The 18,635-nt window shown below is 33.6% G+C and overlaps 7 protein-coding genes across 7 annotated transcripts; all 7 read right to left on the bottom strand.

Annotated features, from left to right (window-relative positions):
• Window positions 1–2,462: 2,462 nt before the first annotated feature.
• Window positions 2,463–3,239, bottom strand: LOC125386215. Its single transcript, XM_048411525.1, has one exon. It carries the CDS (start codon window positions 3,237–3,239, stop codon window positions 2,463–2,465), a length of 777 nt encoding a protein of 258 aa, XP_048267482.1.
• A 557-nt stretch (window positions 3,240–3,796) lies between these two features.
• LOC110119823 lies at window positions 3,797–4,770 on the bottom strand. Its single transcript, XM_048411524.1, has 3 exons — window positions 4,096–4,770; window positions 3,918–4,004; window positions 3,797–3,862 (listed from the first exon to the last, which is right to left on the bottom strand). The coding sequence occupies exons 1-3, from the start codon at window positions 4,768–4,770 to the stop codon at window positions 3,797–3,799; spliced, it is 828 nt and encodes a 275-aa protein (XP_048267481.1).
• A 1,459-nt stretch (window positions 4,771–6,229) lies between these two features.
• On the bottom strand, window positions 6,230–7,523 carry LOC110119824. The gene is made up of 2 exons (XM_020866293.2): window positions 6,774–7,523; window positions 6,230–6,485 (listed from the first exon to the last, which is right to left on the bottom strand). Exons 1-2 carry the CDS (start codon window positions 7,521–7,523, stop codon window positions 6,366–6,368), a joined length of 870 nt encoding a protein of 289 aa, XP_020721952.2. The 3' UTR covers window positions 6,230–6,365.
• A 555-nt stretch (window positions 7,524–8,078) lies between these two features.
• On the bottom strand, window positions 8,079–11,421 carry LOC100650053. The gene is made up of 3 exons (XM_048411523.1): window positions 11,135–11,421; window positions 8,395–9,412; window positions 8,079–8,303 (listed from the first exon to the last, which is right to left on the bottom strand). Exons 1-3 carry the CDS (start codon window positions 11,419–11,421, stop codon window positions 8,079–8,081), a joined length of 1,530 nt encoding a protein of 509 aa, XP_048267480.1.
• A 1,010-nt stretch (window positions 11,422–12,431) lies between these two features.
• LOC105667021 lies at window positions 12,432–13,663 on the bottom strand. Its single transcript, XM_048411375.1, has one exon. It carries the CDS (start codon window positions 13,661–13,663, stop codon window positions 12,629–12,631), a length of 1,035 nt encoding a protein of 344 aa, XP_048267332.1. The 3' UTR covers window positions 12,432–12,628.
• On the bottom strand, window positions 13,229–16,635 carry LOC125386199. Its single transcript, XM_048411370.1, has 3 exons — window positions 15,319–16,635; window positions 14,944–15,030; window positions 13,229–14,574 (listed from the first exon to the last, which is right to left on the bottom strand). Exons 1-3 carry the CDS (start codon window positions 16,360–16,362, stop codon window positions 14,494–14,496), a joined length of 1,212 nt encoding a protein of 403 aa, XP_048267327.1. The 5' UTR covers window positions 16,363–16,635; the 3' UTR covers window positions 13,229–14,493.
• An 83-nt stretch (window positions 16,636–16,718) lies between these two features.
• On the bottom strand, window positions 16,719–18,125 carry LOC100650299. Its single transcript, XM_012315401.2, has 3 exons — window positions 17,032–18,125; window positions 16,854–16,940; window positions 16,719–16,798 (listed from the first exon to the last, which is right to left on the bottom strand). The coding sequence occupies exons 1-3, from the start codon at window positions 18,052–18,054 to the stop codon at window positions 16,733–16,735; spliced, it is 1,176 nt and encodes a 391-aa protein (XP_012170791.2). The 5' UTR covers window positions 18,055–18,125; the 3' UTR covers window positions 16,719–16,732.
• Between the last annotated feature and the right edge of the window lie 510 nt (window positions 18,126–18,635).

Here is an 18,635-nt window from a genome sequence, read left to right as displayed (position 1 = left end):
TCACCATATATGCAAAGTAAAAAACAACTAAACATATACGTAACTTATATGTAATTTATTTCCATGACAAGCTATGGAAGATAAAAGAAAGCTATATGATCGTTTATCGTAAACTCCTTACTGTTGTTAATTCTATTGCTGCGATAATAAACGAGTTTAAAGTCGATAAATTACGTCGTAACGAAAGACCAACAAGGTTTGTATTCGCGATCCTGTTTATCTATAGAACAATATCAATCATCGCCGTTAAACAGTTCATTGTCAACAGCGCGTCGACGAAGATAAATCCAGAAACATTTAAATTGAGTGCGATATTTATCCCTTAAGCTGGTGGTATCGTTGGTGTTTTAATACATATGCCTAGAACGTTTTTATCGTCTGCACGGTGATTACGCACCGCATTTCCATTCTTCAGACTCATTGAGATCGAGTTTGGAAATAAATAACGACACCTCTATCACGATAGGATTATCTATCTATCATATATCCATTTTAAAATTGAAATTATATCGTTTTAGAATACATAAAGGAAGAACCTGAAGAACGTGTAAAACGAAATTTCTTATTTTTTAAATTAAGTGTTACTGAATGAGACATCCGATCACGTAAAGGATTAAAAGAAAATAGTATAGGATTTTTTATTTGCTTAAAAATATTAGAAATTAGGATTTCCAATGATTTCTATCCTATATGATAAGTTTATCAATCGATAGATCTATTTACGATGGATTAAGCAGGAAACGATGGTTATTTAACGTGAACTAAATACAGTAATGTGCTATAACTAAACAACTAAATAGTTAATTCACAACTCACAACTAGTAGTTAACAACTTATAGTAACTCGGCAACTCAACTCTCGACTGCTCACAACTTGACCCTCAACTCACAACTTGTCTCCTCACAACTCAACTCTTTAGGGAACGACCCCCCGGTAACGATAAGCCGGGTAACTATTTGACTGAAGGATCGACAGCACAATAATGGGTCGCTCGACCCATTGAAGTTTCCAGACTCTTTTGGCCTAACCGCACTTAGGTTTTCTCGTAATATTTTTTATGGTTCACCCGATATTTCTTAGGCCACTTATCCACGATACTACAATAGTATCTTAAAAACATATTTGTACTTATATGATAGTTATTGCAACTAAATTATAATTCCTTTCACCTAAATTTAGATATGTAACTATATTATATAATTGTGTTACACTAAACCAGAGGAAATATATTTTCAAAATTTGTTAAATGTTAACTGTGGTAACAGACGAATATGAAAAGTATCTAAAATATTAAGCTATCGAATCACTTTTATAAAAATTTTAATCAAATCTCTAAACATTGAAATTTCAATGTTACCATATGACGGTACTATTCAGTATTAAGAGTAGAATATCCTATAATCATAAATTAAAAGAAAGCGTTTCAAGATTATCTCGCGATATTGTAATTACTGAGCTCGCTTAAATACTGTCATTTAGTGATCACACTTATACACACGCTTTACCATTTATAAATAAGCAAGCGAATGCAGAATCATTACAGGTGTCCGCGCATGGAAACAGCGTATGGTCTCACAGAATACGGCCAAAGAATCAATAAAGAACACATGCGCCTACAGAATCACGTCACTTCAAAGATCTCGCTTTCATTACATATGAAGAGTGCACACAACGTAGTTTAGTAAAAATTGAAACAGGATCAAGATGTACATTATGATACCTCCGACGATCTACAAAAATACACATTATGGTTAGAGAATTAAAACCTTAACAATATGAAATTAACTCTTTCGAGAACGAGTTGACACGGCCAAGAATTTCTTTCAGCATCCGCAAAAAAATTTTCGTCTACCACCAATTATCTTGTATCTAATTATTTTTTATCGCTCGTTATTATTGACAGAAATTTCTAGTAATAATAGTAATACATATTTTCTGATGGTTTTATAAAAAGGACAAAATGTACTAAGATCAGAAGCAGCTTCACGCAAAGCAAATGTCGTTTTAATGGATAATGGTTAAAGTAAACGCAGCACCGAACACGAAAGAGTTAATAAATCAAGCGACTGTAGAAACATCATGAATAGTGTTCGTATTACCTTTGCCAAAAATGATGAATTCATATCGAATGTCTTTACCGTGAATATGTTTGTCGTGTGCATTATTTGCAGAGAAAAAAGCTCCACCTGCAATTTCATAATTAATGTAACATTGAAACGTATTTCGTATTCATACATACGTATTTTTTTCCGAAAATCACGTAACGATTTTATCCGGACCATTACTACAATAGTGAGACTATAAATTTATACATTCTTAAATACAATTAATGAAATAGTATGTACATATTTTATTGATTGTATTTTGATAAGTTTATATATTTCTATACATTACACATCCGCAATCTGAACATCCTTGTACGATTGAATTTTCGCAGTTTAATAATAATAGTATTACTATAATTAAATTGTTACCTCGCGTTTTACGAATGGATCGTTCGTAGCACTGAAAACATCCCAAAGTGTCGTCTTCATTTCTTTCGCTCGATTCGTCGCTGTTTCACACGCCCAAATCATCATCCAAAACTTGATAAAATAGAAAGCGGCTGGCACGACATACGGTTTGTACCAGTACTTAATGTTTGCAGGAAATTTACTGTGTATAGAAATTATATAGAAATATATATCGAAAGTAACCACGCTGAAAGTCGTAATAGCTGCGACTATAACACGTATCATAAACGTATGGTTCAGCAATTCCACCCCATCGCTGATTTCCAAGTGTTTTTCCTCTAAACTCTTCAGTTTCATCACCACCAATGGACTTATCTGTTCATGATGCATAAACGTCTGCGTCGACATATTATCATTGATTCGGAACTTCTTCAGTTGTCGTATAGATTCTTCCATTTTCTTGAAGCAATCTTTCAAAATGCACACGCAATTTATGTAGAATATGTCCATGGAAAAGTTGGCCATCATTATGTATATGTTGGTAAGATTCCATACTGTCACGAAAATGTTGTGCTTAAAACAGTTTGGTATATGGATGGCCAGAAATAAAGAACCTAAAATATCCTTCGTGTGAATCATTTTCGATAAATCTTTGAAATCCTTTGTAGACAATATGCAGCTGGTTTTTGACAGATTTTGAATCACTGATAATCGAGCGTCAGTTAACAAATACATCACAACGATCACGAGCCCATCTAAGAACGCGTACATGTTCTCGTGAATCATCTTTGGTATGCTGTCGTTTATTTTCATACCAATATTTGTTTCGTAGATTGTGATCATTAACGAACACACGAAAATGAACATCATAGACGTAGAAAAAGCGAAACGGCCCTTCGAAAGTGAGTATACTTGATGTTCGTACTTATAAGGAAAATATCCGAGTAGCCAGCAGATGAAAAAGCAAGGATACATCAACGATTCGAAACCTGTTGCACTCAATAACTTCCATGTTCTACGTTTCTTTAATTCCTCGGTTATTCCCGTACTTTTTAAAATCATTAAATGGTGGATAAATTCGAAATTAATAAAAGAACTTGGTCATGAATGTACGTGGAGTACAATTTCTCACAAACGACTATCGTTTTTAAGACGGAGACACTTTCGCTAATGAAACTCATTCATCAAAGCACGAAAAAATGCAGTTCGATAATGAAATGTGTGTGTAAATAAATAATGTGGATTGCTATTTCATCGTGCAATGAAAATGCTTTTAACTTGATTAAATATCTGACTTTATTGCGAAAGAAGTAAGACCAAGTTTTACTAATTGAAGCTTCTCATCAACAAGACTCGACGAGTAGGAACTGCACTAATATTAACAAAAAAGTGGTAATCCCGCACGCCATCTGTAAAAAGTGTTGACAAAAATACTTCATTCCTTCTGATCCAATCTCCTATTACCTTTGTCAAAAGGGTTGCGTCTATTACGAGTCCATTCATCACGAACGCTTTACCCTTTTGTAGCACTTGCAACGAAAACAACTCCAACTAGAATCACGTACATTGATTATAATTTCAATATATTTCTTCTATATTTCCAACATAAATCATCGATAGTAAAGTAATCGTATCATCTTACCTCCGTCGTCACCTGCTCGTCGAAAGTATGTACAAGAATTCGATGAACGTCGCGGCCAGTTTTCTGCATTTGATCCCTGGTAATTTCAACGATCGAAACTGTGATAATTATATGCACGGCGTAATAAATCGCGAGGCCAAGAATAAGAGTCAGCGATTTCGCCTCACCCACTTTTTTGTCCGCGGATAAATAATTGTACATATTGAACGTAATGTCGATGAACAGTATTGTTAACATGGCCTCGATCTGCATGCTACACGTGTTATTCAGTAGCTGAACAATTTCGCTCATCTCTAGATGTTGCTTTTTAAGAGCCCTCAGCTTCGTCAACAATATAGGATTCTTCTGCATGTGATAGACTCTTCTGAGTAGATGAGGCTCATCATTAACTAGAATTTCCTTCACTTGCACTAAAGAATCGTTTATGTGTTTAAAACAGACATTTAGCACGTATACGTTATTCGTGTACAAACTAATAAGTGCGGTGACACCGAGAAAAGTATACCAACAGATATAAGCAAAAATTAAATTTGTGTAGATGGTAACTGGAATATAGCACATTGGTAGTATCAGGATTAAAATATCTTTTATAACAATTCTTGTAGCCACTTTATGCCAAGTTTCTGATGATAGCATACGAGAAACGTTCGAGATACCATCGATCACTCGGACCATTGAATGATTATTGGCATAAGCCGAGATGAAAATCACAGGCCCGCAAAGAATTAGGAGAGTAATATGTAACTTATTTGCAAGTGTTGGAAGCTGCACAGAAGAAAAGTTGACTTGGAACAGAGAAAGAATTACGCAGATCGAATAAATAATCATAGAAATTGTAGAGAAAACAAAGTATGATTTCGAATACACAAGTTTCGATGATTCGAGTTTGTATGGCAAAAATCCCATTAAACGATTGATAGAAGCACCGGGACTTATTAAAGACGTGTAACTCCCGAAGTATAACGACGATGATTTAAGTTTTTTATTTGTCCTTGGTTCATGTTTCCGCGATCGACTAAACATTTTAAAGATCTGAATTAAAACAATGTAATTTTTAGTAATTTTTACGTACGATTTAGTCCTCACGAAATGAATGAAACTTTATTTTTCGTACGAAGGCTAAGTTCACCTTTGAGACTGTGCTTTGTACTGTCACACGAAGAAACACATCTCTCACTGTAAAAGGTCTATGTATTGTTTGTCGAACAATGATGAAATTTAATCATTTTTACTCGGATCTAATTCGAGCATCTAAAGCAAGAAAATAGTGCAATTCATTAACGAAAGGAGTTTCGTAATATTAAAGACTTACAGGGAATATAGAAGTAACAGCATTATCTTGATTGAAATTGATCGATGAAACTAGGTGAATCTACAATAATTCATGATGCACTATCTATCTTAGTGCTTACTTCGTGAATTTCTCAGCTGTGAACCATTATAGCAAATACATTATTTAAAATAATAATATTTTGAAACAGAAGCTTCATCAGAATATTTAGAACTGTTATTTTGGTAAGTATCTAATTTTTATATTGGTTATACAACTTAAACGACGGTACATAATTAGTATCGGCGAGAAAGTGAGTCGTAATAATATATGTATGTATCGTTTATCAAAAATACGAAGGTAATCGAAAAGAGCGCGTTGATGTTACACATTATCGTTAATTTTTCTACTTAGAACGTATCTATTGACGTCACTGCTCTATGCGGCGATTATGTTATCAACTTCCAGTATTTAATATTCTTTCGCTTGTTTTCCCTCCATTATAGTTTTCCGATCAAAAAGCTGCCAAAGATTTAATAAAGATCGCCTACAGAATCACGTCACTTCAAAGATCTCGCTTTCATTACATATGAGGAGTGCACTCAACGTAGTTTAGTAAAAACTGAATCAGGATCAAGATGTACATTATGATACCTCCGACGATCTACAAAAATACACATTATTGTTAGAGAATTAAAATCCTAACAATATGAAATTAACTCTTTCGAGAACGAGTTGACACGCCCAAGAATTTCTTTGGGCATCCGCAAAAAAATTTTCTTCTACCACCAATTATCTTGTATCTAATTATTTTTTATCGCTCGTTATTATTGATAGAAATTTCTAGTAATAATAGTAATACATATTTTCTGATGGTTTTATAAAAAAGAGAAAATGTAATAAGATCAGAAGCAGCTTCAACCAAAGCAAATGTCGTTTTAATGGATAATGGTTAAAGTAACCGGAGCACCGTACGCGAAAGAGTTAATAAGTCAACCGACTATAGAAACTTCATGAATTGTTTTCGTATTACCTTTGTCAAAAATGATGAATTCATATCGAATGTCTTTGTCGTGAATATGTTTGTCGTGTGCATTATTTGCAGAGAAAAAATCTCCACCTGCAATTTCATAATTAATGTAACATTGAAACGTATTTCGTATTCATACATACGTATTTTTTTCCGAAGATCACGTAACGATTTTATCCGGACCATTACTACAATAGTTAGACTGTAAATTTATACCTTTTTAAATACAATTAATGAAATAGGATGTACATATTCTATTGATTATATTTTGATAAGTTTATATATTTCTGTACATTACACATCCGCATTCTGAACATCTTTGTACGTTTGAGTTTTCGCAGTTTAATAATAATAGTATTACTATAGTTAAATTGTTACCTCGCGTTTCACGAGTGGATCGTTCGTAGCACTGAAAACATCCCAAAGTGTCGTCTTCATTTTTCTCGCTCGATTCGTCGCTGCCTCACACGCCCAAATCATCATACCAAATTTGATAAAATAGAAAGCGGCTGGCGTGATATACGGTTTGTACCAGTACTTAATGTTTGCAGGAAATTTACTGTGTACAGAAATTATATAGAAATATATATCAAAGGTGACCACGCTGAAAGTCGTAATAGCTGCGATTATAACACGTATCATAAACGTATGGTTCAGCAATTCCAAACCATCGCTGATTTCCAAGTGTTTTTCCTCTAAATTCTTCAGCTTCATCACCACCAATGAACTTATCTGTTCATGATGCATAAACGTCTGCGTCGACATATTATCATTGATTCGGAACTTCTTCAGTTGTCGTATAGATTCTTCCATTTTCTTGAAGCAATCTTTCAAAATGCACACGCAATTTATGTAGAATATGTCCATGGAAAAGTTGGCCATCATTATGTATATGTACGTAAGATTCCATACTGTCACGAAAATGTTGTGCTTAAAACAGTTTGGTATGTGGATGGCCAGAAATAAAGAACCTAAAATGTCTTTCGTGTGAATCATTTTAGATAAATCTTTGAAATCCTTTGTAGACAATATGCAGCTGGTTCTTGACAGATTTTGAATCACTGATAATCGGGCGTCAGTTAAAAAATACATCACCACGATCACGAGCCCATCTAAGAACGCGTACATGTTCTCGTGAATCGTCTTTGGTATGCTGTCGTTTATTTTCATACCAATATTTGTTTCGTAGATTGCGATCATTAACGAACACACGAAAATGAACATCATAGACGTAGAAAAAGCGAAACGGCCCTTCGAAAGTGAGTATACTTGATGTTCGTACTTATAAGGAAAATATCCGAGTAGCCAGCAGATGAAAAAGCAAGGATACATCAACGATTCGAAATCTGTTGCACTCAATAACTTCCACGCTGTACGTTTCTTTAATTCCTCGATTTTTCCCGTATTTTTTAACATCATTAAATGGTGGACAAATTCGAAATTAATAAAAGAACTTGGTCATTAATGTACGTGTAGTACAATTTCTCACAAACGACTATCGTTTTTAAGACAGAGACACTTTGGCTAATGAATCTGATTCATCAAAGGATAAAAAAATGCAGTTCGATAATGAAATGTATGTGTAAATAAATAATGTGGATTGCTATTTCATCGTGCAATGAAAATGCTTTTAACTTGATTAAATATCTGACTTTATTGCGAAAGAAGTAAGACAAAATTTTACTAATTGAAGCTTCTCATCAACAAGACTCGACGAGTAGGAACTGCACTAATATTAATAAAAAAGTGGTAATGCCGCACGCCATCTGTAAAAAGTGTTGATAAAAACAGTTCATCTCTTTTGATCCAATTTCCTACTACCTTTGTCAAAAGGGTTGCGTCTATTACGAGTCCATTCATCACGAACGCGTTACCCTTTTGTAGCACTTGCAACGAAAACAACTCCAACTAGAATCACGTACATTGATTATAATTTCAATATATTTCTTCTATATTTCCAACACAAATCATCGATAGTAAAGTAATCGTTTCATCTTACCTCCGTCGTCACCTGCTCGTCGAAAGTATGTACAAGAATTCGATGAACGTCGCAGCCAGTTTTCTGCATTTGATCCCTGGTAATTTCAACGATCGCAACTGTGATAATTACATGTACGATGTAATAAATCGCGTAGCCAAGAATAAGAGTCAGCGATTTCACCTCACCCACTTCTTTGTGCGTGGATAAATAATTGTACACAGTGAATATAATGAAGATGGACATTATTGTTAATATGCCTTCAATTTGCATGCTACACGTATTATTCAGTAGCTGAACGACTTCGCTCATCTCTAGATGTTGCTTTTTAAGAGTCCGCAGCTTCGTTAACAATATAGGATTCTTCTGCATATGATAGACTCTTCTGAGTAGATGAGGCTCATCATTAACTAGAATTTCCTTCACTTGCACTAAAGAATCGTTTATGTATTTAAAGCAGGCATTTAGCACGTATACGTTGTTCGTGTACAAGCTAGTTAATACCATAGCACCGATGAAAGTATACCAATAAGTATAACAAAAAATATAAGGTACGTAGAACAAGTTGTATGGAATGCAAAATATTAGTGGTAACAGGATTGAGATGTCTTTCATAAGAATCTTTTTAACCACTTTACGACAAGTTTCTGATGATAGTATACGTGAAACGTTCGAGATACCATCGATCGCTCGGATCATTGATTGATTTTTGGCATAAGCCGAGATGAAAATCACAGACCCACAAAGAAATATCAGAGCAAATTGCAATTGATATACAAGTTCTCTAAATCTCATATGAGAAAAGTTGATTTGGTACAGAGAAAGAATTACGCAGATCAAGTAAATAATGATGGAAATTGTAGAGAAAACAAAGTATGATTTCGAATATACAAATTTCGACGATTCGAGTTTGTATGGTAAAAATCCCATTAAACGATTGAAGGAGGCACTGGGACTCATTAAAGATGTGTAACTCCCGAAATATGACGACGATGATTTATGTTTTTGATTTTTCCTTGGTTCAAGTTTCCGCGGTCGACTAAACATTTTAAAAATCTGAATTAAAACAATATAATTTTTAGTAATTTTTACGTACGATTTAGTCCACATGAAATGAATGAAACTTTATTTTTCGTACGAAGGCTTAGTTCACCTTTGAGACTGTGCTTTGTACTGTCACACGAAGAAGCACATCTCTCACTATAAGAAGTCTATATGTTATGGTTTCTCGAACAGTAATGAAATTTAATCATTTCTATGCGAATCTAATTCGAGCATCTAAAGCAAAAGAATAGTACAATTCATTAACGAAAAGAGTCTCATAATATTAAAGACTTAGAGGGAATATAGAAGTAACAGCATTATCTTAATTGAAATTGATAGATACGACCAGGTGATATTAGTTCATCATGTACTATTTATTGATTTTACCTCTTACTTCCTGTTTTATTGAAAATACTTGACCGAAATTAACAATATCTTCAAATAGAAACTTTATTAGAATATTTAGTGGCAAATAAATTATTTTGATCATTGTCTGATTTCTATAGTTGTTGCATAACTTAGATGGTGATAATTAGTCACAATAATATATGTATCATTTTCAAAACATACGACGAAAGTGGGAACATTCGCGTCAGAATTATACACTACAATATGTTTCTCTCTTCATGCAACGTATTGCTTGACGTCATTGCCGTATGCGTCGATTATTTTATCAGTTTCCTGTATTCAGTGTTGCTCCTAGATATAGTGCTCTATTATCTCTATCATAGTTTACCTTTCAGAATGCTAATAAAGAATCAATAAAGAACACATATGTCCCACAGAATCACGTCACTTAAAGGATTTCGCACTCAGTGAGAATGAAAAATGCATACAACGTAGTATAATAAAAATTGAAACAGAGTCAATATAAATATTGTGATACATTCGATGACTTATAAAAATACACATTAGAGTCACAATAGTGCTAAATCAACACTTTCAGGGACAAGTTAACTCTTTCCGGATTGAATTTTCTTGGGAATAGGGAAAAAAATTCTTTTTTCTCAGTTATTACTAATAGAAATACTTATTTTCTGATGGTTTTATAAAAAAGACAAAATGTACTAAAATCAGAACCAGTTTACACAAAGCAATTGCTGTTTTCATAGGTAATGCTTAAAGTAAACGCAGTATCGAACGCGAAAAACTTAATAAATTAACCGATTATAGAAATTTCATGAAAAGATTTCCATCTTATTTTTGTCAAAAATGATGAATTCGCGTTGAATGTTTGCGCTGAAAATATGATTGTTCTGTGCACGAATTGCAGAGAAAAAAGCATCACCAGCAATTTCATAATTAATGTAAGAAAATATTTAACACGTATTTTTCTTTTAATAACTTGTAGTGATTCTTTAACGATTCAATTGCAATGGATTCTAATGACTGCAATAATTAGATTATAAATTCATACCTTTAAAAATACAACTAATTATATTAATTATATTTTGATAAGTTTATATATTTCTATATATAGTATATATATTACACATCTGCATTTTGAACATCTTTGCACCTTTGAATTTTCGCAGTTTAATAATAATAGTATTACTATAGATAAATAGTTACCTCGCGTTTCACGAATGGATCGTTTGTAACACTGAAAACATCCCAAAGTGTCGTCTTCATTTTTCTCGCTCAATTCGTCGCTGCTTCACACGTCCAAATCATCATCCCAAATTTGATAAAATAGAAAGCAGCTGGCGTAACATACGGTTTGTACCAGAACTTGCTGCTAGCAGAAAATTTACTGTGTAAAGAGATTATATAGAAATATATATCGAAAGTGACCACGCTGAATGTAATAGCTGCGATTATAACACGTATCATAAACATATTGTTCAGCAATTCCAATCCATCGCTGATTTCCAAGTGCTTCTTCTCCAAATTCTTCAATTTCATCACCAACAATGGACTTAGCTGTCTATGATGCACAAACGTCTGCATCCATATATTATTATTCATTGGAAGCTTCTTCAGCTGTCGTATAGATTCATCCATTTTCTTAAAACAATCTTTCAAAATGCATGTGCAATTTATGTAGAGCATGTCCATTGAAAGGTTGGCCATCATTATGTACATGCTGTGTTTAATACAGTTTGGTATATGGATGGCGAAAAATAAGAAACATAAGATGTCCTAAGTCTGAATCGCTTTAGATGAATATCTGAAATCCTTTGTAGAAAATATCAAGCTGGTCTTCGACCGATTTTCGATCAACGATATTCGAGCGCCAATTAACAGATACATTATCAAGATCACGACCCCATCTAAGAAGGTGTATATGTTCCCGCGAATTGACTCTAGTACGCTATAGTTTATTCTCGTACCAATGTTTATTTTATAGATTGTGAACAATAACGAGAATACGAAAATGAATATCATAAACGTAGAAAAAGCGGAACAGCCCTTCGAAAGCGAGTATCCTGAAGGTTTCGAACATGTAAGAAAAATATCCGAGGAATCAGTAAATGCAAAAGCAAGGGTACATCAATAATTCAAAGCCTGTTGCTCTCAATAACGTTCATATTCTATGTTTCTTCAGTTCCTTAACTTCTGCCGTATTTTCTGACATTATTAAATGGTAGTCTCGAAGAAATTCGATGTCAGTGAAGAACTTAGGAATGAATGTAGATAGACTATTGTCCTTCGTAAACAACTATTATTTTTAAGCCAGAGAGATTTTGGATAATGTAAATCATTCATCACAACACAAAAAACTGCAATTCGATAATGAAACATGTAAATAAATAATACGGAGCTTCATAGCTATTAAACTGCCAATTTATTACGAAAAAAAATTGATCCATTATAAACTAATTTTCCTAATTTTTCTAAGCAAATTATTTCTTAAATATATTTCATCCATTAAAAAAGAAGTTTCACTAATTGAAACTTCTCATCAACAAGATTCGACGAATAAGGATTGTATTAATATTAACAAAAAAGTGGTAATACCGCACGCCATCTGTAAAAAGTGTTGATAAAAACATTTCATCTCTTTTGATCCAATTTCCTATTACCTTTGCCAAAAGGGTTGCATCTATTACGAGCCCCTTCATCACGAACGCGTTACCCTTTTGTAGCACTTGCAACGAAAACAACTCCAACTAGAATCACGTACATTGAGTACAATTTCAATATATTTCTTCCATACTATGTCATGTTTATGCTTTCAACATAAATCATCGATAGTAAAGTAATCGTTTCATCTTACCTCCGTCGTCACCTGCTCGTCGAAAGTATGTACAAGAATTCGATGAACGTCGCAGCCAGTTTTCTGCATTTGATCCCTGGTAATTTCAACGACCGCAACTGTGATAATTACATGTACGATGTAATAAATCGCGAAGCCAAGAGTAAGAGTCAGCGATTTCACTTCGCCCATTTCTTTGCGCATGGATAAATAATTGTACATATTGAACGTAATGTCGATGAACATTATTGTTAACATGGCCTCGATCTGCATGCTACACGTATTATTCAGTAGCTGAACGATTTCGCTCATCTCTAGATGTTGCTTTTTAAGAGCCCTCAACTTCGTCAACAATATAGGATTCTTCTGCATATGATAGACTCTCCTGAGTAGATGAGGCTCATCATTAACTAGAATTTCCTTCACTTGCACTAAAGAATCGTTTATGTGCTTAAAACAGGCATTTAGCACGTATACGTTATTCGTGTACAAACTAATAAGTGCGTTGACACCGAGAAAAGTATACCAGCAGATATAACCAAAAATAAAATTTACGTAGAAGATGGTAACTGGAACGTAGCACATATATGGTGTCAGGATTAAGATATCTTTTATAACAATTCTTGTAGCCACTTTATGCCAAGTTTCTGATGACAGTACACGAGAAACATTCGAGATACCATCGATCACTCGGATCATTGACTGATTTTTGGCATAAGCCGAGATGAAAATCACAGGCCCACAAAGAAATACGAGAGTAATATGTAACTTATTTGCAAGTGTTGGAAGCTGCACAGAAGAAAAGTTGACTTGGAACAGAGAAAGAATTACGCAGATCGAATAAATAATCATAGAAATTGTAGAGAAAACAAAGTATGATTTCGAATACACAAGTTTCGATGATTCGAGTTTGTATGGTAAAAATCCCATTAAACGATTGATAGAAGCACCGGGACTTATTAAAGACGTGTAACTCCTGAAGTATAACGACGATGATTTAAGTTTTTTATTTGTCCTTGGTTCAAGTTTCCGCGGTTGACTAAACATTTTAAAGATTTGAATTAAAACAATATAATTTTTAGTAATTTTTACGTACGATTTAGTCCTCACGAAATGAATGAAACTTTATTTTTCGTACGAAGGCTAAGTTCACCTTTGAGACTGTGCTTTGTACTGTCACACGAAGAAACACATCTCTCACTGTAAAAGGTCTAAGTATTGTTTGTCGAATAATGATGAAATTTAATCATTTTTACTCGGATCTAATTCGAGCATCTAAAGCAAGAAAATAGTGCAATTCATTAACGAAAGGAGTTTCGTAATATTAAAGACTTACAGGGAATATAGAAGTAACAGCATTATCTTGATTGAAATTGATCGATGAAACCAGGTGAATCTACAATAATTCATGATGCACTATCTATCTTAGTGCTTACTTCGTGAATTTCTCAGCTGTGAACCATTATAACAAATACATTATTTAAAATAACAATATTTTGAAACAGAAGTTTTATCAGAATATTTAAAACTGTTATTTTCGTAAGTATCTGATTCTTATATTGGTTGTACAACTTAAATGACGGTACATAATTAATATCGACGAGAAAGTGAGTCGTAATAATATATGTATGTATCGTTTATCAAAAATACGAAGGTAGTCGAAAGGAGCGCGTTGATGTTACACATTATCGTTAATTTTTCTACTTAGAACGTATCTATTGACGTCACTGCTCTATGCGGCGATTATGTTATCAACTTCCAGTATTTAATATTCTTTCGCTTGTTTTCCCTCCATTATAGTTTGCCGATCAAAAAGCTGCCAAAGAATTAATAAAGAACGCCTACAGAATCACGTCACTTCAAAGATCTCGCTTTCATTACATATGAAGAGTGCACACAACGTAGTTTAGTAAAAATTGAATCAGGATCAAGATGTACATTATGATACCTCCGACGATCTACAAAAATACACATTATTGTTAGAGAATTAAAATCCTAACAATATGAAATTAACTCTTTCGAGAACGAGTTGACACGCCCAAGAATTTCTTTGGGCATCCGCAAAAAAATTTTCTTCTACCACCAATTATCTTGTACCTAATTATTTTTCATTAGCTGTTATTACTGATAGAAATTTCTAGAAATAGTAGTAATACATATTTTCTGATGGTTTTATAAAAAAGAGAAAGTGTAATAAGATCAGAAGCAGCTTCAACCAAAGCAAATGTCGTTTTAATGGATAATGGTTAAAGTAACCGGAGCACCGTACGCGAAAGAGTTAATAAGTCAACCGATTGTAGAAACTTCATGAATAGTGTTCGTATTACCTTTGCCAAAAATGATGAATTCATATCGAATGTCTTTGCCGTGAATATGTTTGTCGTGTGCATTATTTGCAGAGAAAAAATCTCCACCTGTAATTTCATAATTAATGTAACATTGAAACGTATTTCGTATTCATACATACGTATTTTTTTCCGAAGATCACGTAACGATTTTATCCGGACCATTACTACAATAGTTAGACTGCAAATTTATACCTTTTTAAATACAATTAATGAAATAGTATGTACATATTTTATTGATTGTATTTTGATAAGTTTATATATTTCTGTACATTACACATCTGCATTCTGAACATCTTTGTACGTTTGAATTTTCGCAGTTTAATAATAATAGTATTACTATAGTTAATTTGTTACCTCACGTTTCACGAATGGATCGTTCGTAGCACTGAAAACATCCCAAAGTGTCGTCTTCATTTCTCTCGCTCGATTCGTCGCTGTTTCACACGCCCAAATCATCATCCAAAACTTGATAAAATAGAAAGCGGCTGGCATGACATACGGTTTGTACCAGAACTTGCTGTTTACAGGAAATTCACTGTAGGAATAAATTATATAGAAATATATATCGAAAGTGATCACGATGAACGTCGTAATAGCTGCGATTGTAATACGTATCATAAACGTATGGTTCAGCAATTCCACCCCATCGCTGATTTCCAAGTGTTTTTCCTCTAAATTCTTCAGCTTCATTACCACCAATGGACTTATCTGTTCATGATGCATAAACGTCTGCGTCGACATATGATCATTGATTCGGAACTTCTTCAGTTGTCGTATAGATTCTTCCATTTTCTTGAAGCAATCTTTCAAAATGCACACGCAATTTATGTAGAATATGTCCATGGAAAAGTTGGCCATCATTATGTATATGTTGGTAAGATTCCGTACTGTCACGAAAATATTGTGCTTAAAACAGTTTGGTATATGGATGGCCAGAAATAGAGAACCTAAAATGTCCTTTGTGTGAATCAATTTAGATAAATCTTTGAAATCCTTTGTAGACAATATGCAGCTGGTTCTTGACAGATTTTGAATCACTGATAATCGAGCGTCAGTTAACAAATACATCACCACGATCACGAGCCCATCTAAGAACGCGTACATGTTCCCGTGAATCAACTCTGGTATGCTGTAGTTTATTCTCGTGCCAATGTTGATCTCGTAGATTACGAAAAACAACAAGAATACAAAGATGAACATTATTGACGTGGAGATGGCAAAACGTTGCTTCGAAAGTGAGTATACTGGAGGTTGATACTTGTAAGGAAAATATCCGAGTAGCCAGCAGGTGCAAACGCAAGGGTACATCAACGATTCGAAGTCTGTTGCCCTAAATAACTCCCATGTCTTACGTGTCTTCACTTTTCCACATTCCTTGACTTTTGCCGTTAACATCATTAGATGTTAGTCATTAGATGTTAAGAAGTCTCGAAAAAATTCAATGTTACTGAAGAAACTTAGTCATAAATGTAGGTAGACTACTATAATCCACAAAACAGACTATCGTTTTTAAGCCGAAAACACTATGTATAATGAAACTCATTTATCAAGGCGTGAAGACATGCAGTTCGATAATGAAACGTACGTGTAAATAAATAATTGGAAAGCTAAGTAACTATGAAGCGTCGTGCTATGAAGATCCTTTTAACGTGATTAAACATGCCACTTTATTGCGAGGAAAATAAATTTGTTATGAATTAATTTTATTAATTTTTTTAAGCAAATTATTTTTTAAATATATTTCATCCATTAACCCAGAAGTTTTTCTTCAACAAGATTCGACGAATAAGAATTGTATTAATATTAACAAAAAAGTGGTAATGCCGCACGCCATCTGTAAAAAATGTTGATAAAAACATTTCATCTCTTTTGATCCAATTTCCTATTACCTTTGCCAAAAGGGTTGCATCTATTACGAGCCCCTTCATCACGAACGCGTTACCCTTTTGTAGCACTTGCAACGAAAACAACTCCAACTAGAATCACGTACATTGATTATAATTTCAATATATTTCTTCTATATTTCCAACATAAATCATCGATAGTAAAGTAATCGTCTCATCTTACCTCCGTCGTCACTTGCTCGTCGAAAGTATGTACAAGAATTCGATGAAGGCTGGAGCCAATTTTTGCCATTTGGCTTCTGGTAGTTTCAACTATCGAAACTGTTATAATTATGTGTACGATGTAAAGAATTGTGAACATAAGAGCAAAAGAGAACGATCTCATCTTGCCTATTTCGTTGAACAAGATTAAATATTTGTACATATTGAATGTAATATCGATGAACATTAGTGTGACCATGGCTTCGATCTGCATGCTACACGTGTTATTCAGTAGCTGAACGACTTCGCTCGTCTCTAGATGTTGCTTTTTAAGAGCCCTCAGTTTCGTCAACAATATAGGATTCTTCTGCATGTGATAGACTCTTCTGAGTAGATGAGGTTCATCATTGACTAGAATTACCTTCATTTTCATTAAAGAATCATTTATATGTTTAAAACAGGCATTTAGCACATACACGTTGTTCGTGTACAAGTTAGTCAGTATGACAACACCGAAAGAAGTATACCAACAGATGTAACTATAAATATAATTTGTGTAGATGACTTGTGGGATGTGGCTCACTAGTGGCATCAGGAACAGAGTATCTTTTATCAGAATTCTTGTAGCCACTCCACAAAAAATTTCTGAAGACAGTATACGAGAAACGTTCGAGACGTGATTCATCACTGGGATCATTGACCTACTTTTAATATAATTCGTAATGAAAATCATGAGACCACAGCATAATATAAAATTTATATGCAATTTAGTTGTCACTGTCAACAAATTCTCTAAAACAACGTTTACTTCGTACAGGCCGAAAGATGCGCAGGTCAAATAAATAATGATGGAGATTGTAGAGAAAATGGAGTATGATTTCGAGTATACGAGTTTCGATGATTCGAGTTTGTATGGTAAAAATCCCAAAAAACGATTGATGGAAGCAGTCGGGCTTATTAACGATATGTAACTACCGAAGTACGATGACCATGATTTACGCTTTTTAACTGATCTTCTCTCGAATTTCGTTGATCGATTATACATTTTAAGAACTTGAACTAAAACAATGTGGTTTTCAGTAATTTTTTATGTAGATATTTCTTCAATTCTTCACGATGCAAGCGAAACTGTATTTTTTATACGAAAGTTACGTTCGCCTTTGAAGACGTGTTTTATACTATCCTAAAGGACAAATATCTCTTTCTGTAAGAAGTGTAAATGTTATCGTTTGTTGAATTATAATGAAATTTAATCAATTTTACTCGAATCTAATTCAATCATCTGAAGCAAAAGAATAATACAACCCACTAACGGATGGTGTTTCGTAATATAAAAAGCTCGCAGGAAATATGGTAGTAATAGCATTATCGTGATTAAAATTGATCGATGAAGCGAAATGAAAGTAATTCATGATGCACTATTTATCAATTTTATTTCTTACTTCGTATTTTTATCAGCTGCGAAATGTTTTTTATTGAAAATATTTTAGAAGATTTCAATATCTTCAATGAGGGACTTTATTAGAATATTTAGAATCGTTATTCTGGTTATTATCTGATTTATATTCGTTACAAACCTAGAATTAGTATTAACGATAAGTTGAGTCATAATAACATATGTATGTA

The sequence above is a fragment of the Bombus terrestris genome, chromosome 13 (genome assembly GCF_910591885.1).
Source record: "Bombus terrestris chromosome 13, iyBomTerr1.2, whole genome shotgun sequence".
Classification (NCBI taxonomy): domain Eukaryota; kingdom Metazoa; phylum Arthropoda; class Insecta; order Hymenoptera; family Apidae; genus Bombus; species Bombus terrestris.
Note: the sequence above shows the minus strand (reverse complement) of the source record. Positions and strands in the feature narration are given on the sequence as shown.

Excerpts from the sequence above, each read along its gene's own strand:
- LOC125386215 (XM_048411525.1), bottom strand. The coding sequence starts at position 3,239 with ATGATTCACGAGAACATGTACGCGTTCTTAGATGGGCTCGTGATCGTT.
- LOC110119823 (XM_048411524.1), bottom strand. The coding sequence starts at position 4,770 with ATGGTCCGAGTGATCGATGGTATCTCGAACGTTTCTCGTATGCTATCA. Across the intron at positions 4,005-4,095 it reads ACGAGCAGGTGACGACGGAG|TTGGAGTTGTTTTCGTTGCA; the intron begins GTAAGATGATAC and ends ACGTGATTCTAG. Across the intron at positions 3,863-3,917 it reads ACGCAACCCTTTTGACAAAG|ATGGCGTGCGGGATTACCAC; the intron begins GTAATAGGAGAT and ends CACTTTTTACAG.
- LOC110119824 (XM_020866293.2), bottom strand. The coding sequence starts at position 7,523 with ATGTACGCGTTCTTAGATGGGCTCGTGATCGTGGTGATGTATTTTTTA. Across the intron at positions 6,486-6,773 it reads ATCCACTCGTGAAACGCGAG|GTGGAGATTTTTTCTCTGCA; the intron begins GTAACAATTTAA and ends ATGAAATTGCAG.
- LOC100650053 (XM_048411523.1), bottom strand. The coding sequence starts at position 11,421 with ATGGATGAATCTATACGACAGCTGAAGAAGCTTCCAATGAATAATAAT. Across the intron at positions 9,413-11,134 it reads AGCAAGTTCTGGTACAAACC|TCGACCGCGGAAACTTGAAC; the intron begins GTATGTTACGCC and ends TAAAATGTTTAG. Across the intron at positions 8,304-8,394 it reads ACGAGCAGGTGACGACGGAG|TTGGAGTTGTTTTCGTTGCA; the intron begins GTAAGATGAAAC and ends ACGTGATTCTAG.
- LOC105667021 (XM_048411375.1), bottom strand. The coding sequence starts at position 13,663 with ATGTTTAGTCAACCGCGGAAACTTGAACCAAGGACAAATAAAAAACTT.
- LOC125386199 (XM_048411370.1), bottom strand. The coding sequence starts at position 16,362 with ATGATGTTAACGGCAAAAGTCAAGGAATGTGGAAAAGTGAAGACACGT. Across the intron at positions 15,031-15,318 it reads ATCCATTCGTGAAACGTGAG|GTGGAGATTTTTTCTCTGCA; the intron begins GTAACAAATTAA and ends ATGAAATTACAG. Across the intron at positions 14,575-14,943 it reads ATTCATCATTTTTGGCAAAG|ATCGTCGGAGGTATCATAAT; the intron begins GTAATACGAACA and ends GTATTTTTGTAG.
- LOC100650299 (XM_012315401.2), bottom strand. The coding sequence starts at position 18,054 with ATGTATAATCGATCAACGAAATTCGAGAGAAGATCAGTTAAAAAGCGT. Across the intron at positions 16,941-17,031 it reads ACGAGCAAGTGACGACGGAG|TTGGAGTTGTTTTCGTTGCA; the intron begins GTAAGATGAGAC and ends ACGTGATTCTAG. Across the intron at positions 16,799-16,853 it reads ATGCAACCCTTTTGGCAAAG|ATGGCGTGCGGCATTACCAC; the intron begins GTAATAGGAAAT and ends CATTTTTTACAG.